The 27,709-nt window shown below is 45.6% G+C and overlaps 1 protein-coding gene across 6 annotated transcripts in view; it reads left to right on the top strand.

Moving 5' to 3' along the window:
• Positions 1 to 27,709, top strand: part of LOC139054902 (FUN14 domain-containing protein 1-like) — a 218,208-nt gene that overhangs the window by 112,576 nt on the left and 77,923 nt on the right. For 4 of the 6 annotated variants that reach the window (XM_070532636.1, XM_070532634.1, XM_070532633.1 and 1 more), the window contains one exon: positions 22,943 to 23,018. The exons of the other annotated variants lie outside the window; for them this stretch is intronic. In XM_070532636.1, the coding sequence (XP_070388737.1) occupies positions 22,943 to 23,018 (76 nt within the window). The remainder of the gene's footprint in view (positions 1 to 22,942; positions 23,019 to 27,709) is intronic. 6 annotated transcript variants of the gene reach the window in all.

The following is a 27,709-nucleotide window of genomic DNA, read 5'->3' as shown; positions in this document are numbered from 1 at the left end:
TGCTGAACTCCCATCAGTTGCAGATATTCTAGTTTTAACGTTGTATGAGGCACTATAACACATGTTAACATACACCTTGCAGTTTTTTTTAAGGTACAACAGTGCATTAAAATCGTGTGCTGAGAAAAAGTAGTGTCAAGCTGCTAGATTTACCAAAACATGCCAGAATCAGTCTTTTTCATGGTCAACATTCTGTAACTTTTCTCTGTTTCTGCAGTCTTTTCATTGCTGTTTTGCTTCAGCTTTCAATTTGAAATCACTTTTTTTTTTTACCGGCCGCAGTTTCAATGATAGCGTGCACATGGAGTGCTTGCGCCATAGCGGCTGCCATACAGCTTGCGTTTTTCGGTCAGTCTGTGCATTCTCTCTATCAGCAATACTTAAAAAGGCACGAAATATGTCCATGACAGTTGCGAAGTGTTCTCCAAAGAGCGCATGCCGCCATAAACAAAGAAAAGAGGTGCGCACGAGAGCCTCACAAAGCTTGCTAATGAATATAGGATGCTCTACATAGAAAATGAAAGTCGCAAAATCAAAACCAAGACTTGTGTTGAACAAAAGTTGGTTTGTGTAATGAAAGCTTCATACGAAGTTGGGACTTGATGGGGCATGCCCACTTTCGAGTCAAAATGGCAAGTAACATGATTTAACTAAGCATTTTGAAGTCATGCATACCCGAGTGCTATTTATTTTTTGAGAGGTGTGGACATGCGCTACCAAGAGAATGCGATATCAGAAAATAGGCACGGACCTAGCAAAGTTTTACCCCACCTTGATTGACACTGGAGGTGTTCACCTGGCTGTATTTATTTATTTATTCCTCAGATGCCCCTGGAGAGGGGTTCTACATGAGGGGTAGGCAGCTTCAAAGAAGAAGCAGGGTGTGAGACTGGGCTAGTTGGTATACCATGCTGAAGTGACTAGCGCAAGAGTAGACACGGTGCACAAAAGGGCAACAAGGACAAGCGTGAACTTCAGAAGCGCAATTATCAAAGAAGAAGGTGTTCTATGACAGTCTTGAACTCGGTCACACTGGAGTGGTGCACTGCTTCTTCAGGCAGATCATTCCAGTCTCTCGCTGTACACGGGAAAAACGAAGGCAGATGGGATGATGTGCACGCATGCTGCAATAATACTGACTTTGAATGATTAGTCCAGGATGAATGGTGGTCAACGGGTGATATGATGCTGTTACCAATCGGGGCATGATAAAACTAGTGATAAGGAATGAGCCTGAAAACTTGACGTTTTGTTTCTAGATTGGAAAGATTCTCATTAGATTTTAGCACTGTGACACTAGTATATGAAGAATAGTCATGGAAGATAAATCGGGCTGCACGGTTTTGGACAGATTCAAGCATGTTAGAAAAATTATGGTAAAGGTCCCAAAATGAGCATGCATATTCAAGTCTGGGCCTTGCCAAGATTTGTAGACAAGGGTTTTTTTATGAAAGGAGGGGAAAATTTCAGATTTTGTCGGAGAAAGCCTAAGGTACAGTTAGTCTAATTAGTTAGCGATGTGAGAGGACTCTGAGAGATTGTGCGTTAAAATTAGCCCTAGGTATCTTTAAGATGTCACAGATGATATTACTGAGTTGCCTAAGAGAGGTGCTACATAAGAATGCTGACGATGGAAAGAGATTAATTAGGTTTTATATACATTTAAATACATTAACCATGTTTTACACACGCTGTAGAACAAGGATATCTGAGCTATTGTTAATAGGTTGGTAAATAACACAGTTGTCCGCAAATAGGCATATGTTAGAGGATGTATCATTAGGAAGATCATTAATGTAGATCAAGAAGAGGAGGGGGCCAAGAACAGAACCTTGAGAAAGCACAGGAGACAGAGGAGATGAAAAGTTATTTGCAAAAAACGAACTGTTGCCGACCGGTCAGAAAATTGCACAACCAATTATAGATTAGGGGATTGAAATTCAGGATGTAAAGTTTCAATAAAAGTCTATTGTGGAGAACTTTATCAAAAGCATTCTCAAAGTCTAAAGAACAGTGAGTCTACAGGTATATTAAGATCAAATTGGGAACTGATGCCATTTATACAGAGTGCAAGTTCAGTATCGCAAGATAAACTCTTCAGAAATCCATGCTGACTACGACAAAAAAAGTTATTGGAAGTTAGAAATCTCATGATGTGCGAAAAGATGACATGCTCCATCAGTTTAGAACAAACACTGGTAATGGAAAATGGCTAGTAGTCAAGACATGACGTTGAAAAAAGCTATTTTGGGGACTGGAATGATCTTATCTGTCTTCCAGTCCTGCATAATCACTCCAGATGAGAGTGACTGTTGAAAAATGTATGATAAAATGACACTAGCAACATCTTTTGTATTTTAAAGCAGTTTCGCTTTGATTTCGTCAATGCCAGCTGATCAAGTAAGCTTCAAAGATTCGACTACAAATGCTGTCAGGTTCAAACATGATGTCTGGAATGGGAAGGTATTGAGGGTTAGGAAAATAGGAGAGATCACTTGAGATTCCTTGATTACTTGATTACTTGAGTCACGCTTATACGTTCTATCATTGTTAATTTAGTTAGTAAGCGAATGTTTACAAGTTTATACGGCTGATAAAACTACTATCCTTACTTCGTACAGCTATGTACTAATTTGCTATTGCTATCGGTGTTTCACCTTTCAGGCGGAACTGCAAATTTTTTATTGCTGAGGCGTTTCAATGTCTTACTAAACCAAGGGGATGAGGGCTGCTCAGTTACAGTGATGGTAGGAATATGGGCTTTTGTTAGTTCCTGCATTTTGGATTTAAAAATTAGCCAGTTTTCTTCAACAGACCAACAAGAAAACGTTTCAAGAAAGGAGTAACTGAACTGAGTTAACTTTTCATTGAATATGACATAATTACCTCTGTCATAAAGCATTATAGTCTTTCTTATTTTGGGGAGATATGCTATCTGAAATTGATAAATAGCATGAATTACAGCATGATCACTAAGCCCAGCCAAAAATGTTAGCTCACAAAAGTTGTCAAAATGCGTGGTAAACAAGAGGTCGATTGAGCTGGACAATTGATTGACATGTCTTGTTGGGTTGGAGATGAGCTGAGATAAGCCAAGCGCAAGATACATGTAAAGAAATTCACTTGCTTCATTAAGCTTCGATTTTAGTGCTATGTCAGACGATACTATTGTTGGAAAGTAGAAATCACTGAACATAATGATTGGCGTGTTAGGAAAGGAATGTGCCAGAGTGTAAAGTGCCTCATGTAAGCATGCAACAAAGCTTGAATTGGCATCAGGAGGAACGTAAGAAGATCCTAATATTGAGGGTGGGTGAGAATTTCTAGTGCACACAAACAGTATTTCCAGTGGAGGGAAGATATCAATTTTGAAACACTGAAGGTTGTGGTTAGTGGCTATTAACACCCCTCTTCCTCGCCTCACATCACGATCGCAACAGAAGATATCAAAGTCGGTTAAGGCAATCTGAATTTCGGTGTTGTCAAGGGTTGTGTTTCACCAAGCTTCCATTAAAATGAGAATGTTGCTATCTGCGGTGGAAATAAAGTTAGAAACTGAATCGAGCTTTGGCAAAGTGCTTCTAATGTTGGTATATAAAATATAAAGAGGACATTTTGTTTGTTGCTCTCCAGGAGCAGCTTTTAGCTATGATGGTCGTTGGATTACTTTGTCCGTAGAGTGATCATATACATAGGTGGTGCTATCCATGCTAAACTGTTATGAGGAAGCTTACGTTTGCCTTGCGGTTTTGCAAATGCAACAAGTTTATTGCGGGTGAGCGGAGTATTTGGTGAATAGACTCGTGATGCACTGAGATCTGTAACTTTAAGTTTACCCGAGTTTTCCAGAATGCACTCTTTTTAACTTTGAAGTGCGTGAACTTGACAGTTATAGGTCTTGTTCTGTTTACATCAGAAGAGCCAACACTGTGTGTGCGTTCTATGTCAACTGGCTGCAAATTAACACTAAGCTTGGTTTTGCACAGTTCAATCACCAATCTCTTGGCTTCGTTCCAAGTTTTTTCCGAGTTGTTGGTTATGCCATAAAATCGAATGTTTGATCTGCGAGCATTATCTTTGTACACATCCTATCTTTATGAAAGTTTAGAAAACTTATCTGCGTTTTCGTTTGTGACAGCTTTAACATCATCTAACCTTTCTTTCAGTGCGGGAACGGACGAACAATAGACCAAGCAAGGTTTTATCCCACCTTAACCCTTTGAGGGTCGAATTATTTTGAAAAAAATCTTTCCCAGGTGGTCAAATTACTTTATTGCGGATCTTGAATGTATAAAATGTACAAAGTCGGGAATAAATAGTGAAAAAAAATTAGGAACAGTATTTTGGTGTCGGCATCACTCAGAACTGCAAAATGTTCAATGCTGTTTCGGACTGTGGCACTCCTTGAAACACGGGTCTACGCACAGCGCCTTATCGCAGTCTGCACACCTAAAATGCGTGTCTGTTCTCCTCTTGGAGCGACGAGTTGTGTTGGCACACACATGACATCTTCTCTGCCTTGGGCAGAGGTCTGAGGCACCCTCTCGCGTAATCACGTCGCAGAGAGCGAGAATACCTCGCGTGCGGCGATGATAAACAAGCTAAGAGCAGCGCCAATCAAGATAGAAATCAACTTCCACAACCCCTGCAAGAGAGTGCCGACAAAGAGAAAAATCACTTTTTGTGGGCCTCCGTTGCGATCACGCGGCGAAACCGAAACCGCAAAAGGGGTGTTGTCGCAGTCTGCGCGACGTGCTGAATTTAGAAATCAGTTCTGTTTATCTCCGCAAGTAGGTAGTGCAAATTTCAAACGCTTCTTGTAAGCCCTAAGAGGTGGCAGCACCTTCCAGTGAGCACACGTCATCATTATGGCACGAAATTTCAAACGGAGGATCGAAACTGTACCCATACGGCAAAGACCTTGCGGGACAGAAAACCGCTGCCGTACATATACGTCAAAAACCTTCAAAGGGTTAATAGATACTGGAGGTGTTTACCTGGCTGCATGCATAATTTACCACTACAAGTTACAAGGGTGATATATGAAGTCATCCATTCGTACATAGCGCGCACACACACAGCATGCACGAACATGCTCAGTAACAACTAACAAAAGTGTCTTGTACGAGACCAGTGCTGCTTCAAGCTCGAATGAAGCAAGCTCCAATCTCAATATCACTTAACTTAAAGCAGATATTGGAGTAGCTCTTGAGGCTGCAAAGTTTAACACATTGCACTGGGGCAAATAATTTGTCAATTGAAGCTTGAACAAATAGTACAATTAACGTCCGATTTTTCGCACTCACTAGGGGCCGCGAAAATGTCTGAAAAAATTAATGCATGACTTTATGGTCCCCAAGGGCGCAAATGCCACGGGCACGTCGAAAATAGCTGAGAAGGCCTGCCAGCACATGTATTAGGTGTATTGGGGCTCGTACTGTGACAGGAGATGGCGGCTGCATGCGTGTATAATTTAGGAGTACATATTTCGTCCTAGGAAAATTGCCCCTTCTTACTCTTGATATGCTTCACCGTGTAAAACTTCTGTTTTGATGAGGAAAAGCTGACTTTCGTGAACTGGCGTTATGCAACGCGTCGTGCTTTCCGAGCTTTGAAGCCGTCTCCGAGTATTACAAAGGCGGAGTCAGCGCTATTGCTGACAGCGGCAAACCGTTTCCATAAAAAGCACAGCACCGAACAGCAAGAAGCTTGGTAGCGAACGTCGAAGCGGCTTAGCGTTTCTGCAGTGGTGGCTACGGCTGCCAGCAGATTTGCATGCGAGAGTGCCTGTTTGACGCGGTGAAATAAAGATCGGTGGCTTCGATAACGCCGTTTCGCACATGCGGTCATGACAAAATGTTCGGAGAATCAGATGATGAAGGGTTTTTGCATCCGAAATTTGAGATGTTCTTATACATTGACACAGTGGGGTACGTGGCAGTGCTGTGAAGGTGTATGAATTACCGGGCACGCCCAAAAAATCGGGCGTCTGGAAAATTGGTCATTGACTGTTAGGCAATGTTTAGCTGAATGCAATGCAAACACAGGATCATACCTTGTAAGACCACTTTGCACGTGAAAGTCACTTTTAGCATCAGTGCTACGAATGAGTCCATAATGTCACTTCGCATCACACCAGAGGGCATGCTGACAGTGGCATGCAATGGCACTCACTAGAGTTGCCCTGTCCATTCTATAGAATGGTGTAGACTCAGGCTATGTTAAATCCTGAACTTAAACTTACAGCTCAAACACCTAAGACAGACCACAAAAGGAAGATACGACACATACTGACGCTGACTAACAACTTCTTTATTTCTTCGTCGTCTATGCATATATAAACCCTAGGCCACTCAACTGCACCCAGGCGCACAGATTGCATTACTGAGATCTGCCAAATTATGACATTCGCAAACGTAGGAATTCAAATTCAAATGGATACAGGGATGTTAAATCACTTGGTACCAATCCAGCAGCAGTCTATCTCTACTACAATGCACACTGTGCTGCAGTGGGTGAGCAACTGCTGAAGCACAATGTTGTCGTGTCTTGGCAATTCCACAAATGACTCATAATCTAGTAGTTTACTGTGGCCAGCCAACAGAAACTACTGGATGGAGGAATATGCTGGCAAAGGGTGTCATCCACCTAGTTGACAAGTAGTGTCGCATAAAAATTTTGAATTTCTTAGGAAAGAAATGCCATTAGCACATTCGGGAAGAACAATAGGAAGCAAACTTAGAACTGAGGTTAAACAGCGCAAAAAAGACGAGGACACAAGGAAACAAATACCACAGACAAGCGCTGTTTGTTTCCTTGTGTCCTCGTCTTTTTTGCGCTGTTTAACCTCAGTTCTAAGTATGAACCAACTAGCCCTCATCAAGAGCTTACTAATAGGAAGCAAGGGTAGAACATAGCAAGCATGACAGTTGGTGCCAGTAGGAGTTAAACCTTTCACTACCGCAAGCACCCTCTGGGCAGTGTTGGCATGCTAATGATGCTTTCGATACCTTCCACGCTGCTCACTTACAAACACATTGCTCCATATGATATATTGTAGGAAAATTTAACTTTTTTTTCTTATGGAGTTCATTTTTCCCTGCCTGGTAGCGACTTTTCAACTGGCTCTGAACATGTGTGCACTTGTCGGAGTTGAAAGCAAAATGAGCATGCGCCATAACATAGCAGCTCTCACGACTGCACTGTGTCACTCACTGATTTTATTGACGGCTCGAGCAGTAGCCAGTCATAGCATGCTGCCTTTTCATGCGACTTTGATTGTGAGAATGACAATGATGGAAATCAAACTGTAACGTGAGTATGCACCACTAGTTCGTGCTCCTCTACCAACTGAAGCCAGTCAACACTAGCCAGCTAATATGTAGATGTACAGAAACAGCAAGAAATGTTACGACAGCAAAACACAGTAGAAAAAAAGTGTTTACTGTAATACTTGCAATGAGGGGGGGGGGGGGGGGGGTTCCCTTATGTTTCACCTACAGGAACTGCTTTGCTGCATGGCCCGCCCGAACTGTAGGGCTTTCAGTTAAATTTTTGTAGCTCACATGGATAATGAGTAAAAATTTTGATTTCTTTGCAGATTGCGGCTTTTAGATAGTGGTACCTTTTTTTATACTTCAAACATATTTAGCTATATTTTCTGTTTAGGTACAAGCGAATCATTTCAAATTTTGTTAAATTTTTTTCTACAATCTTGTTTTGGCTATTCAAATTTTTTAATGTATTTGTATTATTTTTTCCTTATACATAATTTATTTTTATAAACTCATGTTGTTGCTACAATACTATATATGTATTATATGTACATTATAAATACTGTACTATACAACAAGGTTTCTTGTCATTCACAACGTTGTGGAACGCTAGGTATATAAAGGCACTGCAAGGGCTGTCTGTAACACGGGGCTTGCTCGCGATCACGGTATGGTCCTTCGTCTTCTTCTTCAGTTGGCACATGCATAAGGGTGCGTCTGCTTCATTACGATGCCCCAGGAGCGAAGCGTAGCTATCCTGGCGACTCAGGACGCTGAAAAGATGAGCGAGAGTCGTAATATAGTTTCAGGCAGTTGACATGTACTGTCCCTCACCCACGACGATGCAGGTCTGGTGACACTATGAGCGGCTCGACGATGTAGTTGACCGGTGAAGTGGTCTCGATGATACAGTACGGACCGTGATAACGCGCCAGGAGTTTAGAAGAAAGGCCAGGAACATGGGCTGGTATGCAAAGCCACACAAGCGAACCAGGAGCAAAGTTTTGCAATGGTTGATGAGTACGGTCATGTCTTGTCTTTTGACGTTCTTGAATTCTTGAACGTCAGCTTGCCAGCTGATGGCAATCTTCAGCATATTTGGCGACTTCGAAAAGCGGAGTATACTATGTAGCATCAGGTTGGTACAGCAGTATGGTGTCCAAAGAGCATGAAGGCTCACGCCATACACAAGGAAAAAGGGGAAAAGCCGGTGGTCGCTTGCATCGCTTACTTGCGAACGTAACAAAGGGGAATATGGTGTCCCAGTTGGAGTGGTCAGATGAAATGTACATCCGCAACAGGTCACCATGTGTGCGATTGAACCGCTTGGTCAGACCGTTGGTTTGAGGAGGGTACGCAGTCGATTTCTGGTGAATTATCCTGCACTCAGCAAGGAGGGCTCGGATGCCCTCCGACCGGAAGACACGGCCCCTATCACTCAGTAGTTCTCAGGAAGCACCGTGGCGAAGAACAAAATTGTGAAGGATGATAAAACCAATGTCACGGGTGGTCGCTGCTGGCAGAGTTACAGTCTCAGCATAGCGAGTAAGATGATCTACGCCGACAATAATCCACTGATTTCCACGCCCGCTGCATGGAAGTGGGATGCAATGGTCCTGTGGAACGCTGGGTAGGTGTCTTGTCTTGTCGGCATGTAGCACAAGACTGAATGTATTTTTGCACAAAATTATACATGCCTTGCCTATAATTGCGCTGACGCAACCTTGCGTAAGTTTTCAGGACACCGACATGAGCGCTTAGGGGATCGGCGTGAACAGCTGTGCAGATGTCAGAGTGCATATGACGACGTATAGCAAGAAGTCATTTCTGACCATCAGGCATGTAGGTGCGGCGATATAGAATGTTGTCCCACACGGAAAAGTGGGTTGCTTGGTGACGCAGTGCTCGTGTTGAAGGGACATCAGATGGAGCGGCATGGTAGTCAAGTAACATTACAAGTGTTGGGTTCTTGCGCTGCTCTGTGAGCATGTCAGTGATGGTCAACGGTGAGAGGGTGGATGAGGAAGCTGACAGACGCCAAATCAGGCGTCAGTGGGGAGCGGGAAAGCGCATCAGCGTCGGAGTGCTTACAAACGGAGTGGTACACGACGCGTATGTCGTGCTCTTGCAGGCGAAGCGCCCAATGTCCCAAGCATCCCGACGGGTCTTTCAAGGAAGAAAGCCAACAAAGGGCATGGTGGTCAGTAACTGCGGCGAAAGAACAGCCGTAAAGTTATGGGCGAAACTTGCTTAGTGCCCAGATGATCGCTAGGCCCTCCTTTTCTGTGACGGAGTAATTTAATTCTGCGTTCTTTTGAGTATGGTTCACATCAGCAACGACCTATTCATCATAGCCAGCTTTACGTTGCGCTAAGACTGCACCAAGGCTAACTCCGGTGGCCTCAGTATGAACTTCCGTGAGAGCATCAGGGTCGCAGTGGCAAAGAATCGGTGGTGAGGTCAACAAGTGGTGCAACTGCTGAAATGCTGCATAACATTCAGGTGACCATACTGCTATGCCATTACTGGCGGAAAGTAAACTTGTCAAGGCCGCTATGATGGATGTGAAAATGTGTACTAAGTGACGAAAATAGGAACATCGGCCAATAAAACTTCTGAGGGTTTCGATAGACATGGGCGTTGAGAAGTCTGCACCGCCATGGAGCTTGTCTGGGTCCAGAAGGACACCGTCTTTTGAGATAACGTGACCCAAAATGGTTAGCTTGCTTGCTGCGAAACGGCACTTTTTGAGGTTAAGCTGTAGGACAGCAGATGCGAGAAAGGTCAGAATGTCATGCAGGTGAGCAAGGTGTGTTGGAAAATCGGTTGAGAAGACGACGATGTCATCAAGGTAACATAAACAGGTTTTCCATTAGTGTCCCCTGAAAGATGGTGTAGATCGTACACTCAAAAGTAGTAGGCGAGTTGCACAAACCGAAGGGCATTATGTTAAACTTGTAGAGGCCATCGGTGTAACGAACGCGGTTTTTGGATGGTCAAGTTCGGCCATTGGAACTTGCCAGTACCCGAAGCGCAGATCCAAGGAACTGAAATATTTTGCACCTTGTAAACAGTCGAGAGCGTCATCGATCTGAGGCAGTGGATGAACGTCTTTTCTTGTTATCTTGTTTAGGCGTCTGTAGTCAACACAAAACCGAATAGAGCCACCTTTCTTGCTTACCAATATGACAGGTGAAGACCAAGGACTTTGAGAGGGACGGATGACTCTATGTTTGAGCATGTTGTCCACTTGCTCCGTGATGATTCGGCGCTCTTCGGCGCAGACACGATATGGGCGCTGTCACTAGGGACAGTGGAAACCAGTGTCGATGGTGTGAGAAACACCAGTGACACGGCCCAGTGACGTCTGATGACAGCCGAAAGAAGAGAGAAACTTGTGAAGGAGAGCGAGAAGTTGGTGGCAATGAGATGGGGAAAAAGCGTGGTCGATGGCGTCAAAATCCACTGAAGGTGGTGAGCCTAAGACCAAAGCCATGGCGTCAACGTAACGGAGGGAGTCGGTAGGAACATCGAGGTTGTCAACCTAGTCGACCACCTGGAAGTATCCTATGGTCTTTCCACGCAGTAGGCTGATCGGGTACTGGTAGTATTTGGTGAACCAGCATCACAGTTGACCCAGATGTTATAGTGAGCACGGCAAACCGATGAACAATGCCCTTGCGCTGAGCAAACACATCAGATGACGTAAACACCGCAGTGGCGTCATATGCAGCATCATACGACAGGACAACAGCCATCGACGACTCGGGGGGGGGGGTATGGTTGTGTCGGCATTGACAGTGAGTTTGTCGGCAAAGTGAGGAGAGCTGGTCGACAGTGGTTCACATAGTGGTAAAAGCAACACTTCTGCACGCGAACAGTCAGTGACAGCATGATGACGTGACAGGAAATCCCAACCAAAGATGGGGTCATGAGAGCACGATGGTAGCACGAAACACTCGATTATGTACAGAACATCGTTGATGGTGACACGGGCTGTGCATACAGCTGAAGGGTGAATTTGCTGCGCCTTGGCAGTGGCGAGCACCAGGTCAGAGAGAGCTGTAGTCACTTTTTGTAGTTTGTGACAAAGGTTCTCCTGAATGATGAAAACGGCTGCTCCGGTATTGACTAGTGCCACTGCAGGTACTCCCTCTGCAAAAATGGTAATAACATTTTGCGGCGAAGATTGAGGTGTTGAGAACATCTATGTATTTGTAGTTCTTGCCTCAGGAACTGCACCAGTCAGTTTCCCTTTTCAGTGGGAGCTTGACGAGAGGCAAAATCGTACGCCGATGAGGGGAAGGGGAACGCTGAGTTTCCGACCAGCGATCAGTCTCAAGACGTCGCGGTCAAAATGGAGGCATGGAGGCGTATTGTGGTGCGTATCTGGGTGCGTCAAAGGTGGTACGCATAGTTGGGGCATGCCACATGGCCAGCTATGCTGCAGGCAAGCAGATAGGCCGGTTGTCTTGGCCGGTGGGACGAAAAAACTGTGGTGAGATTTGGGCATCTGGAAATGAAGCCGGATGCATGGGCGATGAAAAGGAAGCTGTCGGTGCTGGTGGCCGTGCAACCATGGCTGCATAACTGAGCAGCAGTGACTTAGGGTGAGTGGCAAAGTCGGTATGGGACAGTGGCACACTCATAGGACTGGGTGGGGGTTTGTAGGAGCTGCAGGAAGCGCTTCAGATATCTCGAGTCCGGATCGCTTACTGCAGCGTTGGATACGGTACGTCCTTCGTCTTCCTCTTCAGTCGGAACATACACTGGGGCGTGTATGCTTCATTACAGCTGTAATATTGTAACCAACAGTTACAACAGCCGTTTTTACGAAAGCTGATTTATGCTGGGCGAACCTGTGCCCGTCAACAAAAACCGACTGAGCACTCAACAACAACAACAAAAACGTCCCTCGAGCTTCGCTCCTTCGAACATCGTTCTCTTCTTTGTCGCCTCCTGTCGCGTGCCAATCGTCCGATTCTCGCGCACGAGCAGCCGGCCTGTCAGCACCGGTCGAGCGTTGCCTTGCGGTGCTTTGCTTGACGCTCGCGGTGTGGCGGCTACACAGTTGGGATATGTCGGTCGTCTTTGTCTTCTCGCATTGCTGGCGGCAATATTGTGGTAATAATATTTGTATATATATATATTTGGCAATTTATATTTAGACACTAATCTCATTAATCAGAGTTGTAAGCATGTTCATTCTGCTTTGCTTTCCTGTATTGCACTAAATTTTGAGTGCAATAGTTTCTTCAGAAAAGAAAAATCTGGTGTAACATACAAAAGACTGCCATTTCCGCCATAATAGGGAAAGACTTAACCTAGGTTGTGGCTTTGGCTCTCACTGGTGACAGCTACCTTTATTCTCCACAAAAAAAGCAAGAAGATGCCTATAAAGAAAAGGGTCAGGTAGGGAGACACAATCCAATGCTATTCACTGCATTCTTGGAAGAAGTATCAAGCTATTAAACTGGGAAGGCTTAGGAGTGACGATCGACAGCGAATCTTTTAGCAACCTTTGCTTTGCAGATGACATTGTCTTGTTCAATAACACTGGGGACAAATTGTAACAAATTATTGAGAACCTTAACAGAGAAAGTGTAAGAGTGGGGTTGAAGATTAATATGCAGAAGACAAAGATAATGCTCAATAGCCTCTGCAGCAGAATTGATAGTTTGACGAGCTGTTAAGTACTCGTGGTGACATTTTCAGCACGCACAACAGACAAAGATGTAGGGAAGGTGAACACATAAGTGCTGGCAATAGCCTGGCAAGAGAGCAAAAGTTAGATTGCCACTCAGTTTCTAGAGGTCTGTGAAGGAGTACGCTTCATCATCATCATCATCAGCCTGGTTACGCCCACTGCAGGGCAAAGACCTCTCCCATACTTCTCCAACTACCCCGGTCATGTACTAATAGTGGCCATGTTGTCTCTGCAAACTTCTTAATCTCATCCGCACACCTAACTTTCTGCCCTTCCCTTGCGATCCAGCCCGTAACCTTTAGTGACCATCGGTTATCGTCTCTCCTCATTACATGTCCTGCCCATGCCAATTTCTTTTTCTTGATTTCAACTAAGATGTCATTAACTCGCATTTGTTCCCTCACCCAATCTGCTCTTATCCCTTATCGTACCACCCATCATTCTTCTTTCCATAGATCATTGCGTCGTCATCAATTTCAGTACTAGAAGCCTTTTCGTAAGCTTTCAGGTTTCTGCCCCGTATGGAGTACTGGTAAGACACAGCTGTTATGTACTTTTCTCGAAGAATAATGGCAACCTACTGTTCATGATCTGAGAATGCCTGCCAAACGCACCCCAGCCCATTCTTATTCATCTGATCATTTCCGTCTCATGATCCGGATCCGCGGTCACTACCCGTCCTAAGTAGATGTATTCCCTTACCACTTCTAGTGCCTCACTACTTATCGTAAACTGCTGTTCTCTTCCGAGACTGTTAAACATTACTTTAGTTTTCTGCAGATTAATTTTTAGACCCACTCTTCTGCTTTGCCTCTCCAGGTCAGTGAGCATGCATTGCAATTGGTCCCCTGAGTTACTAAGCAAGGCAATATCATCAGCGAATCACAAGTTACTAAGGCATTCTCCATTAACTCTTATTCCCAATTCTTCCCAATCCAAGTCTCTGAATACTTCCTGTAAACACGCTGTGAATAGCATTGGAGACATCGTATCTCCCAGCCCGACGCCTTTCTTTATTGGGATTTTGTTGCTTTTGTTGCTTTGTTGTTGATTTTGTGCCCACTTTTTAGCACTGTATATGCTTCTTTTGGCCTCCTAACTTCACTGAGCCCTATTATATCCTATTTACTGCCCTCTTAATTCCTCCAATAGCACTGCTAGACTCGCCTCACTAGATAACGTTCTAGCGTTAAACGTTGCCAGGTTCATATTCCAATGGCGGCCTGTCTGGAGCCAGGGATTCTTAGCACCCTCTGCTGCGTCACAGGTCTGACTGCCGCCGTGGTCAGTTGCTTCGCAGCTGCTGGGGACTGAGGGCCAGGGCTTGATTATTGTGTTCATATAGGAGGTTATGGCCAAGTACTGCACCAGGGTGGCCAATCCTGCTCTGGTGAGGGAGTGCATTACCAGTTCTGGTCACCGGAATCAGGCCACACTCCAGGCCTGTTTATGCAATTTTATCAACACACGGATTCTTTTTTTTATCCGGTGGAAAACTACGAGGCACCGGGATTCAAACCACGGACGTCTTGCACGTGAGGTAGGTGTTCTAACTCTATGCCACCGCTGCACACTATTCGGACACACACAATGCACTTCCACAAACAAACAATCACCGCTCACCTCTTACCGATGTGACTTCAGGCGTCCCTCAGGGCGCCTGTCTGGCCTTCTTATTTTTTCTAATCTATGTGAACGACTTGCCTACTAGCATACATTGTAAACTATGACTTTTCGCAGACGATTGCGTAGTTTACAACACTGTTAACTCCTCTGATGATGTTCTTTGCCTGCGATGTGACATCGATATTATCTCATCGTGGTGTAAAAAGTGGCGGATGCCTCTCAACTTATCGAAATGTAAATCGATGTCTATTACCCGAAAGCACTATCCCTTTCAGTCCACTTATTGCATTAGCTCTGTCAACATCAGCACGACATCATCTTACAAGTACCTGGGTCTTATTTTGACATCATGACTCTCTTGGATAAAACATATCGGAACAATACGTCACAAAGCTGTGCAGTCACTCGGGTAACTACAAAGAAATTTTAAAAAGGCACCCCTATGTAAAGAAGTTGGCGTACGGGTCATTTGTCAGTCCACAACTCCAATTTGCTTCTGCTGTCTGGCATCCATCTCATCTCATCTTCCATCTAGCTGCATCATTGGAATCCGTTCGAAACCGAGCCACCTGCTTCATCACTTAACATTATTAACGGTACACTAGTGTCACTTCCTTAAAGCAAACAATAGGTCTGGCAACACTGAAGTCTCGCTGCATCATATCACGTGTTTGTTTGCTGCACTCCTTTTTTTACAAAACACGCTCAAGGCACCACCTTCTTAAACCATCATTGCGAACTTCCTCTTGCATAATTCACAGCTCTGCCATAGCACGTTTAACCGGCTGCTCATGTGCCATGACTACTTCCTTTTTCCTGATGCAATCGTTTATTGTAATGCGCTCCCTGACAACTTCATTACCTGAACTGACCGCAAAAAATTTCGTGAATACCTAACAAATCGCTTATAACAACTTTCGGTTCCCAGTGCACATCGTTCGTTTTCTCCAAAAGCTGAAGCCTGCGCAGTCCCGCTACAGCGTGTTCGGCCATGAATTACTCGCTGTTTACCTGGCTATCAAGCATTTTCGCCATTTCCTAGAAGGTTGTGCATTCACTGTCTTGACTGACCAGAAGCCCCTTGTGCATGCAACGATTCATACGGCGTCCTGTTACTCGCCACACGAGATTCGACACCTTTCCTATGTCTCCGAGTTTACAACAACGTTCCGCCACATCAAGGGCACCGACAACGTTCCAGCTAACGTTCTGAGTTGTGTCGATGTCGTTTCCACGTTGACATTGGAACCTTTCATCATCGAGGTCGGCTTACTCGCCAGTCAACAGCGTGACGACACTGAACTTCGTACACTCCGGAATTCGTCAACGTCCCTGAAATTGGAAGACGTCGTTGTGACCCCAGATGGTACGTCCGTCGTCTGCGACACTTCTACCGACACACCTAGACCATACATTCCGGCATCCCTTTGCAGACGTCTATTCGAAACCGTGCACAACCTGTCGCACCCTGGCATACGTGTGACACGGAAGCTCCTTTCCAGTCGTTTCGTTTTGCCTCAGCTAAACGCGCAAGTTCGTGATTGGGTTCGCTGCTGTTTGTCGTGTCAACATTCAAAGATCCAGCGTCACCCCATTCTGCCTGCCAAGTCTTTTCTTCCACCGGATGCTCGTTTTAACACCGTAAACCTGGACCTCGTCGGCCCTCTCCCACCTTCAAAAGGTTATTACTACATACTGACATGCATCGACCATTATACACGGTGGCCAGAAGCTACACCTATATCTGACATCTCAGTGCCCACTGCTGCAGCAGCTTTCGCGTCTACGTGGATTGCAATGTTCGGCTGCCCATCCACAATAATCACAGATCACGGTCGACAGTTTGACTCAGCACTCTTCAACGAGCCACTGAAACTACTTGGAACGACACGTTTTCACACAACTGCTTACCACCCGCAGTCCAATGGACTAGTTGAACGTTTTCACCGGCATCTCAAGGCCTCCTTATGGCACATGAATCGCTGGAGAAGTGGGTCCTACATTTGCCCCTCGTTTTACTTTGCATCAGAGCCGCACTCAAGAGCGACCTAGGTTGCTCCTGTGCTGAGCTAGTTTACGGCACTCACCTACGCCTTCCGTGCGATTTATTTGTTGCCATCCCCAAAACGCCTATGCCATCACCTCCCAAATACGTTGCCAAACTGCAAGCCTTCTTCAGCCAGATACGCCCCGCGCCTACACATTCACAAGAAGCAAGGTCCCCGTACATTTCTCCCGCACTCACCTCTGCTACCCACGTTTTCGTGCGTAACTGTGCCGTGCGGAAGCCTTTGCAACCACACTACTCCGGGCCATATTGTGTTCTAGAGCGTCGTCCGACAACGTTTGTTGTTTAGGTCATCGGCCGATCAGACTCAATTGCCCTGGAACGTCTCAAACCCGCCTACGTCGAAGCACCCGCGCGATCAGCTCCACCAATATGCGACGCGACCCTGCTGCATCCTTCGCCGCCGCCTGCGCACGTGACACCCAAGACCAACGCCAAGACACGCCGTGTCACGTGAACTTTCAATCATTCGTCGAACGTTCCTCCTCTCTAGGGGGGAGCCCTCTATAGCGGCAGCAGCATCGGCGTCGCACGAGGGCTGACGTAAACACTCGAGTCCACACGAGGCATGAGCGGCTGGCACGCTCCGGCACGGGCTAGCGTTCTGAAGGAGATTATTAAAAAGAATGCTACGCTAAGAGATGGAGTGTCGGTTCTTCCTCTCCTGCGAGAGCCCGAGACTTTACCGGTCTACGTGGTTGCTCGTAGCCACAAACCCATCATAAACGACTCGGAATAGTCTACCCTTGTCAACCCTTCCACCAATTTCTTTTTCTGCAAATGTATTGCCGTGTTGCTACATGAAGTCGTAATTTTTCTTTGATTGTTAATAGTCATACAAAATCAGCAATGTTTCTTTTTTTTGTACGTAACCACTCTTACACGTGTTTGTATTGCCCCCCTTGTGTAATGCCTTCGGGCCTTCAAGGTGATAATAAATGAAATGAAATATGATCTGACCTTCACAACTTTGTTACATCCATGAAAGGCACTTATTGATAACGAAGGCAAAGTTGTGACGGCCTTGATCAGCTGAGTGCATGTCAAGATTCAGCTAGCCTTCCGCACGTTGTCTTTCTTCTTTCACCCATCCTGGATGCCCCACATCTTGTTGAGGCATAAAACTAGAATGCACGTCAGGCTGTCACATGACTCTCCGCACAGACAAAGCCCGTCGAGCAAGTCAAGCAGGCTGTTGAGAGATGAAGAGGTTGCAACTGGTGACATGTAAGTTAAGTCTTTGCTGACCGTGGGCCCTTTGATGTGAGGAGTTCCATGCGGTAGGTCAATTCGCTTATGTGATCCGTAATAACATAGGCTCTAACATAGTGGGCTAGCAGATTTCTTCAGAACCCACGTTTTGTTGCTGGTTTCCACAGCCGCACTAAGTCACTAGCGTCTATAGTGAAATATTTAGTGCGCACAATTAACAAGGACACAGTAAAAGGGGACACACAGTGTCCCCTTTTACTGTGTCCTGCTCCCTGGTGCCACCAGGAAATATTGTGGGGCTGTAGTAGAATAGTTCATTTTTTACAGTGCCCCATCACAAATGCTGAAACGAGTGGATGATGATGATTTACTCCTTCAGTGTGTCTTTGTGAATTGTACGCGCTAAATATATCACTGTGAATTCGTACCAGCTCGCCCAACTATCAGTTCTGCTCCACCAGGGTCATTGCAACAGAACTGCTTGTTGGCCTAGTTGGTGCTTGCTAAAAAAACATGTCTTTTACCAGGGTCGTATATCACATGTTGATGTCGGTGGTGGGAGCGCGCCTTTGAGTGGTCTTGTGCGCAAAGAAGCTCCTTGTCAGGCCTCTTCAGCAAGAGAGACAGTCTCGGGTATATAAAGGTTATTGTGGCTTGAAAACAGGAAGATAGTGTCCAGTGCATAACGAAGCGGAAGAGCATCAAGAAAAAAAAAAGAGGACTGTAGCCTGTAGTTTCGTGCTGTGAGGTATTAAATGCATGCGTAATGAAAGGCAGCATGCTGTCTCAGTTCTTATGATCTGACGCAACATAAATGGACAACTTGTTATTAAGAGTTCTGTTGGTGCATTCTGTAATCCCATTTGTTTGTGGATGATGTGGGATGGAATGTCGAAAACTTGAAGCACATAGATGAAGCATCGCTTTGACCACATCTGCAGTGAACTGCTGCCCATGGTCACTGATGATGACTATGACATGTCCATGTCGGCGAATGATGAAACACAGCACATAAATACACACTTTGATTGCAGTAGCAAATGGTATAGCAGCTGTCTCACAGTAGCGTGTCAAGTGATTGGCACTCACGACAATCCAATGACCGCGGCAAAGGACCGAGAAGGTTGATGCCGACTTGCTTGAAAGGAGTGCCTGGGAAGGGCACTGGATGTAGTCGACCAGGATGCTTGTGGCTTGAGGCTTGTTGGATACTTGCGACATTGACACTCGTTGCAGCTGGACACATATGCTGGTCAATCGTATGACGCATTTTAGGCCAGTAGGATCTTTTTTGAATGCAGTTGAGTGCTTGGGCAGATTCGAGATGACCAGATATTGGATCGTCATGCATAGTGCGCAAGATGGGAACATGGAGACTCCCTGGTGCCACCAGGAAATATTGTGGGCCTGTAGTAGAATAGTTCATTTTTTACAGTGCCCCATCACAAATGCTGAAACGAGTGGATGATGATGATTTCCTTGTAGTAGTAAGCAGTGTCTCTAAAGTTCTGTCTTTTTGTTGTTCAATCTTGAAGGTATTAATATCAGGAAATCCTGGCGTCAATGATGCGATATAGTGATCGAAGTTGTCCGCGTCACAGTCCGTCATCGGAAGTGGCATGCACGAGAGGCGGTCAGTGTAGGCATGTTTTCGGCCACTCCTTATAAGAAATAGTAAAATCATACTCCTGTGAACCAAGTGTCCAATGCCCTAACTGGACACAGAGATTGGATCACAGAGATTAACCAGCCAGCAGAGAGAATGATGGCCTGTCACCACATTGAAGAGGCACCCATACAAGTTTGACCAGAAGCGCTGTACTGTGAAAATCACTGCAAGACATTCTTGTTCTGTGACGGTGTACTTGTGTTCGGACTTGCTCAGGAAGCTACTGGCATAGGCAACGTGTTCTTTGATGTCGATGCGTCGAAGAAGGACAGCGCCAACTCTAATACTGCTAGCATCCGTACGAATTTCTGTGGGAGCCACAGGGTCTAAGTGTTGGAGAATGGTATGGGATGTTAAAAGAAAAGCTCACAAAAACTGACCTCTCGCATTCAGGGGTTCATTCAAAGGGAACGCCCTTATGGAGAAAGCATGTCAGCAGATACGCAATGTTGGCAAATCCACGAATAAACCGGCAGATGTATGAGCAAAGGCCCAGGAAACTACGTAGCTCATTTACTGAGTTAGGCTGCTTGAAGGCTTTGACTGCAGCATTCTTTGCCAGATCAGGTTGTATGCCATCCTTATCCACTAGATGGCCAAGAGCTAGTGTTTGGCGCTCTCCAAAATGACATTTCTTCGAGTTGAGTACGTACCAAGCCTGCTTTTCTCGAGCACTTTAGCACAAGATTGAGATGGGCATTGTGCTCACTAAACATGTGCCTGAAAATCACTCCATTGTCTAGATAGCACATGCACACTTCCCACCTGAAACCATGCAGGATACTGTCCATGAAGCTCTTGAAAGTTTCAGGTGGGTTCCACAGCCTGAATGGTGCCACAGTAAATTCAAAAAGTCCGTCTGGTGTTACAAATGTCGTCCTCTCCTTGTCTGCCTTGTGCATAGGAATCTGCCAGTACCCCGACCTCAAGACGACAGACGAAAAGTAAGATGCTGATGGAAGACGGTCAACAGCATCATCAATATGTGGAAGAGGATACACATCCTTTTTAGTGATGGTGTTTCAGACGCCAGTAGTCAACACAGAATTGCCATGTACCATCTTTCCTTTTAACCAGAATCACTGGCGCTGCCCACATACTACATGATCCTTGGATTGCATTCTTATTTAGTATTTCACGAACTTGATCCTTGATCACCTTATGTTCTAATGGTGAGACTCTGTACGGCTTCTGTCGCAAAGGTTGTGCAGATCCCTTATCTATGTGATGGCAGATGCAAGAAGGAGAAAATGATGGCTGCCCCTCTTGCTGTGAAAAGTCAAACAGTCCGGCATGTTTTAGCAGAATATTTGCCACTTCATGACAGTGCTTAGGGCTGAGCGACTTGTTCACCATAGTTAGAATGGAGGAGTCCACAGCAGGGCATGCATTAATGCAATGGCGTTTATCCAGAGAATTGGGGGCCTATGTAAGAATGGCGAGTGATAGCACTTGATCTTCATGGTAGGTGGCAAGTTTCAGACCCTGTGGCAGTATTGCAGGTTCACTGGAACAGTTTATGGTCCATAAGCTACTATGTCCATGAACAACTGAGAGTGTGTAATATGGTATCGGTACATTCCTCTTGATGCAGCTGAGATGGATGGCCACGATGGTAGCATCAAACATTCTGTCGGTGCTAGGGAAACAGGCAACCAAAATATAAGTTGTAGATAATGGAGGTGCAACTGTATTCTTGAATACACAAAGCACACTTTCGTGATATGACAGGCTTTCCATAAACACAGCTGAAAAGCTCGTACCTACACTAATTTATGCCGTTCTGCAGTCAACAGTGGCACCACACAGTTTAAGAAAATCAAAGCCCAGGATTACGTCATACATAGAGTGAGGTAGAATAGTGAACTCAGCATTAAATATTTGAATTTTGAAATCGGTTTGTGTCATGGACACCAACCACAGAGGTACTCCATGGCCATGTCAGGGTGCATTTACGCCTGGTCAACGACATGGAGAGCACCGTCGCTTTAGCAAGTTCATGTGCAGGCTGACCATTCCTCCTATGCAGCAGACTGAGCTACTTTACACTGCTACATGAGCCCCCACAGATGAGCACATTGGGGAAGCAGTTCATCGATCATCGTTCACTTGTTTGCTATAGCTGCAGCGATTTGGGTCACATTGCCAGGTACTGCAATCGCCGCCAACCACCAAGCTTCGAGCGATTGACAATGTCTAGGTAGTACCGAACCACACTTGTTGTACTTGCCCTCACACACATATCCAGGAAGCGTTCCTCACACAGAGACGCTGCAGAACTGTTCTCCAGCATCCAATTTCAGCTGGGCACCAGCACCCACTCCTTGCGTAAGCCAGTTACCTCTACGGTGTTGCTAGCCGTCGCCACATTCGGAAAACTAGTCAGCACGGCCGTTGAAGATGAGGTTGCTGCACAATCTCCAATGTCGACCGAGATACCTTCACCACTTTGTTACACCCACTAAAGGTGTTAATTGAGAACAAAGGCAAAGTTAGTTGCAACGTCCTTGATCATCTGAGTGCCTGTCGAGATTCAGCTAGCTTCCCACACATCGTCTTTCTTCTCTTCACCTATCTTGGATGCCCCACATCTTATTGAGGTGTAAACCTAGAATGCACGTAGGACTGTCACAATATATTGACATGTGTACTTGTTTATCTTTCTCCGCTGACCGCTTTTCGCTGGGTAACAAATGTTAAACGTTATCACTCGGTACAGGACGTGCCTGCATGTATTGGAAGTTTCTCGAATGTTATCAATGGTTCTGTCTGTTGTCATTGAACCTCGTGTAATTTGATTGTATGCACGATGCAAATTTCATACTACTCTTGGGTGAGCACATGGGCACGAGCAATTACACTGGAACCTTCGATGAGTCACGTATAAAAGCCGACAAGCTTGACCTGCTGATCACACTTTCAATGGTCGATGAGTGTACTTGCTGCTATCATTGTGCTGAGTGTTACTTGTTTGGGCACAGGCTCACTCAATAAAGAATTAAATTGATAACTCTGTTTAAGCATTGCATCTTTCTTCACGGTCACTACAATGTGAAAATATGACTATCAGTTATAACCCACGTCATTGACACAAACAAGAATATTGTGCTACTCACCACTCAAAAGGAGCATGAAACTGTGACAGTGTGCACACCAGCCAGTCCTGTCTTAAATATGACTTGGCAATGTCATCATGTGCTTCTGTGGTCTACCATTATGTAAACCTCATAGCCTCTTGAAATTGGGTGCTTGGGCACTGCACATAGTAACATTCTCAGAGTCCATTCTATTTTCAGTTGCACTGCAGATGCCTGCTGTTTCATTGTTCATTTGAATGCACGCCTTTCTGCAATAAAATTTTCTGTTCAAACTGTGTGTCTTCCCAGGTGCGTCGGGTTCGTCTTCACTAAGGCTGGCAAGATTGCTGCTACTGCCATTGGAGGCAGCCTGCTGCTTTTTCAGGTGTGCCTTCTGCATGCAGTCACATTGGCAGTTCTCATCACAGGGTGTGTTTGAAGACAGCTACTTTGCCATTTTTACTGGACAGCTGGCATCTTAAGTAGCATTCCAATTATGACATACATGTCACAGAAGACAGCTTTCATGAGGCAGCATCAAAGCTGGCAATAGAAATAATTTTAACTAAACATGGTGTTGAATGCCAATGGCCTAGGTTTCAAACCTTAAAGGTGCCCTGAAAAACGTAACCATAAAATGGCCTCACTTTTAAGGGATGCTGCCCCATGAATCTCATGCAACAAGCATTTTTTTTCAAGTATAAGCGTAGTTAGAGGTAGTTGTCATACCTATACATTTGGGCTGGTTGGTTCATGATTACGAGCAGAAAACAGCACTAAATGACAGGACGAAGAGAGGGACACAGACCAAAATGGTTTGAAATATATTTACCTTTCCGCTCCCCCCGGGATCCCTGTTCAGAATGAAACAAGCTGTAAAGCTGGTGCATTTTTATGTGCGACTCAAAACATGACTGAGGCACTAGGCATACATGGATGGCAGAGTGCCTTCGTTGCAATTAAGCGTGTGCGCCGTGGTTCGAATGATTAGGGATTTGAGATAAAGACGCGAAAAATGATTTCGTTCCTTGGCAATCACGTGAGATTTTCCCCAGTTTATTGTATGTGATGTTGTTGCACAGTTTTTGGCCAGGGCATTCGATGCAACGTGTCGTTCTGGACGTCATTTTTTTGCTGTTTGTCTTGTTTTGAATTTGCCGTTTTTATCAATGTAGATATACCCACAGTCCGCACACGGAATGACGTATGCCACGCCTGGGAACTTCTCCTTTTCCCAAGGGTCTTTCACATGAAAGAGCTTGTGTCTTGTGTCTTGAGCTTGTGACCCTCAATGAGGGTTGACACTATAAATAAATGAATGAATGAATGAAGTTTCCGGGAGGGCACGTGCACAGCAAGCACGTCATGACCGCAAAATGCATGCAAGGTCTTGCTTATGCCGGGGACGTACGGTATCGAAGCCCGTGTTTTGGGGCGTCCAGGATGGGTGGGAACTGCGCAAGCCAATTGGTGCCCTACTGAGTCAATGAAGTATTCAGGGTACCCACAATCCATCAATTCCCGCCGCACAAGTGGATTGTCCGTCATGCGGTCTTCCGCTGTTGTGCACATGTTTTTCGCCTAAAGAAGAAGAGAGGAGACAACAGACCTCTTTTGTGAAGCAGGGTGCACTGATGTGTAGTTAAGGTAGTGACCAGTGTGATTTTGCTTCCTAAATGCCTTGGATAACAGTTTTGGCCCTTCACGTTGCACAAGGGTGTCCAAGAACAGCAGTTGGCTTTCAGATTCCACTTCTACGGTGAACTTGATTGCTGCTTGCATACTATTTAGGTGGGCCATGATGAGGCCAAAGTTTTGTCGTTGCAAAACACTGAAACAGTCGTCACCATATCTGAAGAAGACTTTAGGTGTTAGTGTAAATGAGGACAATGCTTGAGCTTCGATAGCCTCCATTAAATTAGCTACTGTGACCAAAATCGATGCACTCATTGCCGCTCCGTGGACTTGCTGACAAAATTTCTTCTGGAACGTGAAATACATATTTCATAGGCAAAACTTTAGTAGCCTACCTAGATCATGCACCTCAATGGGGTATCTGTCAGGCAATGTCAGGTCCTTGTCGAGGGCGGCGATGCAAACATCTACGGCCAGTTCTGTTGGCACGCTCGTAAACATGATACCACGTCGAAAGAAACGAAGACTTCGTTGGGGTTGACACTTGTCTTTTTAACCTTTTTAATGAAGTCGTAGGTGTTGCGTATATGCATAGCACTTTTGCCAACTAATGGTGATATGATTTGCCAACCAGTGGTGCTGTCAAATTTTCTTCCTCATATGACCAACCAGTGGTGATATCAGGAAGAAAATTTGATAGCTTGTGGAGCAGTGAACGTGTGAAGTCCACTATTTGGCACAGGGGAACATCGGGCTTGTGTACTTTCGGTAGGCCATATATAGCGGGAACACATCCACTGTGGCAAAGCAATCTGTAGTACAACTGCTTGTGTTGAGGCAGCACCATGCGGAAGACGTTGGCCAGCAGTTTCTGCAGATCCCTCTGAAGTTTGGTTGTCAGGTCTCTTCGACGTCGGTGTACGTGTAAACATCACTCAATACCAAGCAGATTTTTTCGATATGCTTGCTCCTGTCTAGAAGGACAGTTGCATTCCCCTTCTCGGCAGGAGGTACGACAATATCCTGGTTCTCCTGCAGCCTCTTGATGGCATCATGTTCCTGCTTGGATGTTGACCTGCATGTTCCTGTGGGTTGGGCGCGCAACTTGGACAACACGTTTAAAGCATGTGTGCGAGCCTCGTCATGGAAGGATTGGTTGACCAAGTTCACAGCATGCACAGCAGTGCATATTATTCTCTTCGTGTCTGTTGCAGGTCCCTTGTTGAAGTTGAGACTGGGACCTGCAACAGACACGAAGAGAACAATATGTGCCGCTGAGCGTGCTGTGAACTTGGTCGAGCAATCCCTCTGTGACGAGGTTCGCACATGTGTTGTAAACGTGTTGTCAAAGTTGCGCACCCAACCCATCTTGAACACCTTGTCCAAGCAGGAACATAATGCCACCAAGAGGCTGCAGGGAAACCAGGCTATTGTCGTACCTCCTGCCGACAAGGGGAACGCAACCGTCCTTCTAGACAGGAGCAAGTATGTTAAAAAATGCGCTTGCTATTGAGTGATGTTCACATGCACGGCCACATCGCAAGAGACCTGACACCCAAGCTTCAGAGGAGCCTGGAGAAACTGCTGGCCGATGTCTTCGGCATGGTGCCACCTCAACACATGCAATTGTACTACAGATTGCTTTGCCACAATGAATATGCTCCAGCTATACAGTCAAATCTTGACATAACGAATCATGCAGGACCGCCGAAGATCGTTTGTTATTTTGAAATATTGTAAATAAAAACTTGCGGTTATAAACCAGTGGACAAACCTAGGAATGAAAATTATGTATCTTGGCAGTAGACGCATGTGCAGACAAGCCTACTGAAATAAAGATGTTTCACTCACTTCAAAGCTGCTTTATTTAAAGAAATCAGTGATTTCCTTCTGGTGCGTGAGCACGCATGACCGATTAGAAATGTGTCTGCATCTTTCACTTTGTGCAGCGAAACATCGTTAACCGTAGTTGGTCGGAGCTTGGAAAAAGCATGTATTAAACGGTAGTACTGCTTAACCGAAATGGCATGAGATTGCCCACTTACCTCTCAAAAATGGAACTCAGAGAGAGTGTGATGAAAGGGAGAAAAACATGCAGTATTTATTCACTTCGCATGACAAAAGCGTTATTTTCGTTTGATGTCGCGGTGGCATAGCAGCGACGACAGTGGCCTCAACCTTGCTGAAGCTGCGAGCCAGCTTTTCAGCCAGCCCACTCTTCTTGGCAAACACTCGCATGGCAGATTCCTCGTTGGTGTTGCATGTTCTCCATGCACGCAGGCGGTAGCGCTGCAGATGTCGCGACGTGCCTTTTTCATTGCAGGGTGCTGCTCTCGTCGCGACGATTGCATTCAAGAGGCTGGCGTAACATGCAGCTTCTGCCACTGTCGGGCCTGAAACGCCCATGCAGCACTGCCGAGCACCTTCTTGGCATTCCAAATGCCACGCACTGTAGTCAACAGTAGATTCCTGTCGCATGCCAGCACTGACTTCTTCGTGTCACGTTTGATAGCACGAACAATATCTAATTTTTATTCTATGCTGAGCACCCAATGTCTTTTTTATCCAAGCTTTGGCATGATGCGAGTCCATGTTTGCATGATGCCAAAATGATGTTGATGTGGCTTCACGTGCCAATGCATAGGGCACTTGGAGGCCATTGTTCTGATCTCTGAGGCTTGTTGTTCTGTTGGCCCGCTCGATGGAGACGACGCACCGCCGTGTTTGCGCGACAAAAAGTGGAAACACCATGTGTTAACCAATACGTGTGCCATAAGCTGGTACAGGTTATGCGGATACAAAACGCCTTATGTTCAATTGCCGCTGAGTAGGGGATCTGACTTTACTATGTTTGAAATGAAACTGCTGTTTAGGCAGGTGCGGTTTAACAAGATTTTACGGTACCTAGTCCGGTACATCATTGCACCAAGCGATGAAAGTGCGGACTTTGTTCATGTGCAATAAAAGATCAATGTTTGACACGATCTAATCTGTGTTCGGTGACCCAGTTGTCTTCTTTCGGGTCGTCATTGTCACTGGAGACATCGCGAACGCAGTTAACAATCTCTTCGGTTGTCAGGTCTGCCGCTGTTAGTGCTGTGCTGTCGTTCTCCACGTAGTCACTTCCAGGTCATCTTCAAGCTGCACAGGCGCTTTGGCAAACCCTGCTTTTCACCAGCAGTTGCTAATTGTGGACGCCTTCAAGTTCCACCAAGCTTCTGTGAGCTTTTCCTCTGCCTGACGTATATTGATTGCAGTCGGCTGCTTTAGCTGGAGGTTGATAATCAACCGCTGCACAAGGCACTTGTGAAATTCTGCTTTCACACTCTTTATAATGCCCTGGTCTAGGGGTTGCAGCAAGGACGTGTTGTTTGGCGGCAGAAACTCCAGGCGAACGGGTGTCAAGCAAACATTCACAATGTGAGCGTAGCAGTTGTCGAC

The sequence above is a fragment of the Dermacentor albipictus genome, chromosome 1, assembly GCF_038994185.2.
Source record: "Dermacentor albipictus isolate Rhodes 1998 colony chromosome 1, USDA_Dalb.pri_finalv2, whole genome shotgun sequence".
NCBI lineage: Eukaryota > Metazoa > Arthropoda > Arachnida > Ixodida > Ixodidae > Dermacentor > Dermacentor albipictus.
The sequence above is the reverse complement of the archived record's forward strand: the minus strand, read 5'-3'. Positions and strand labels throughout refer to the sequence as shown.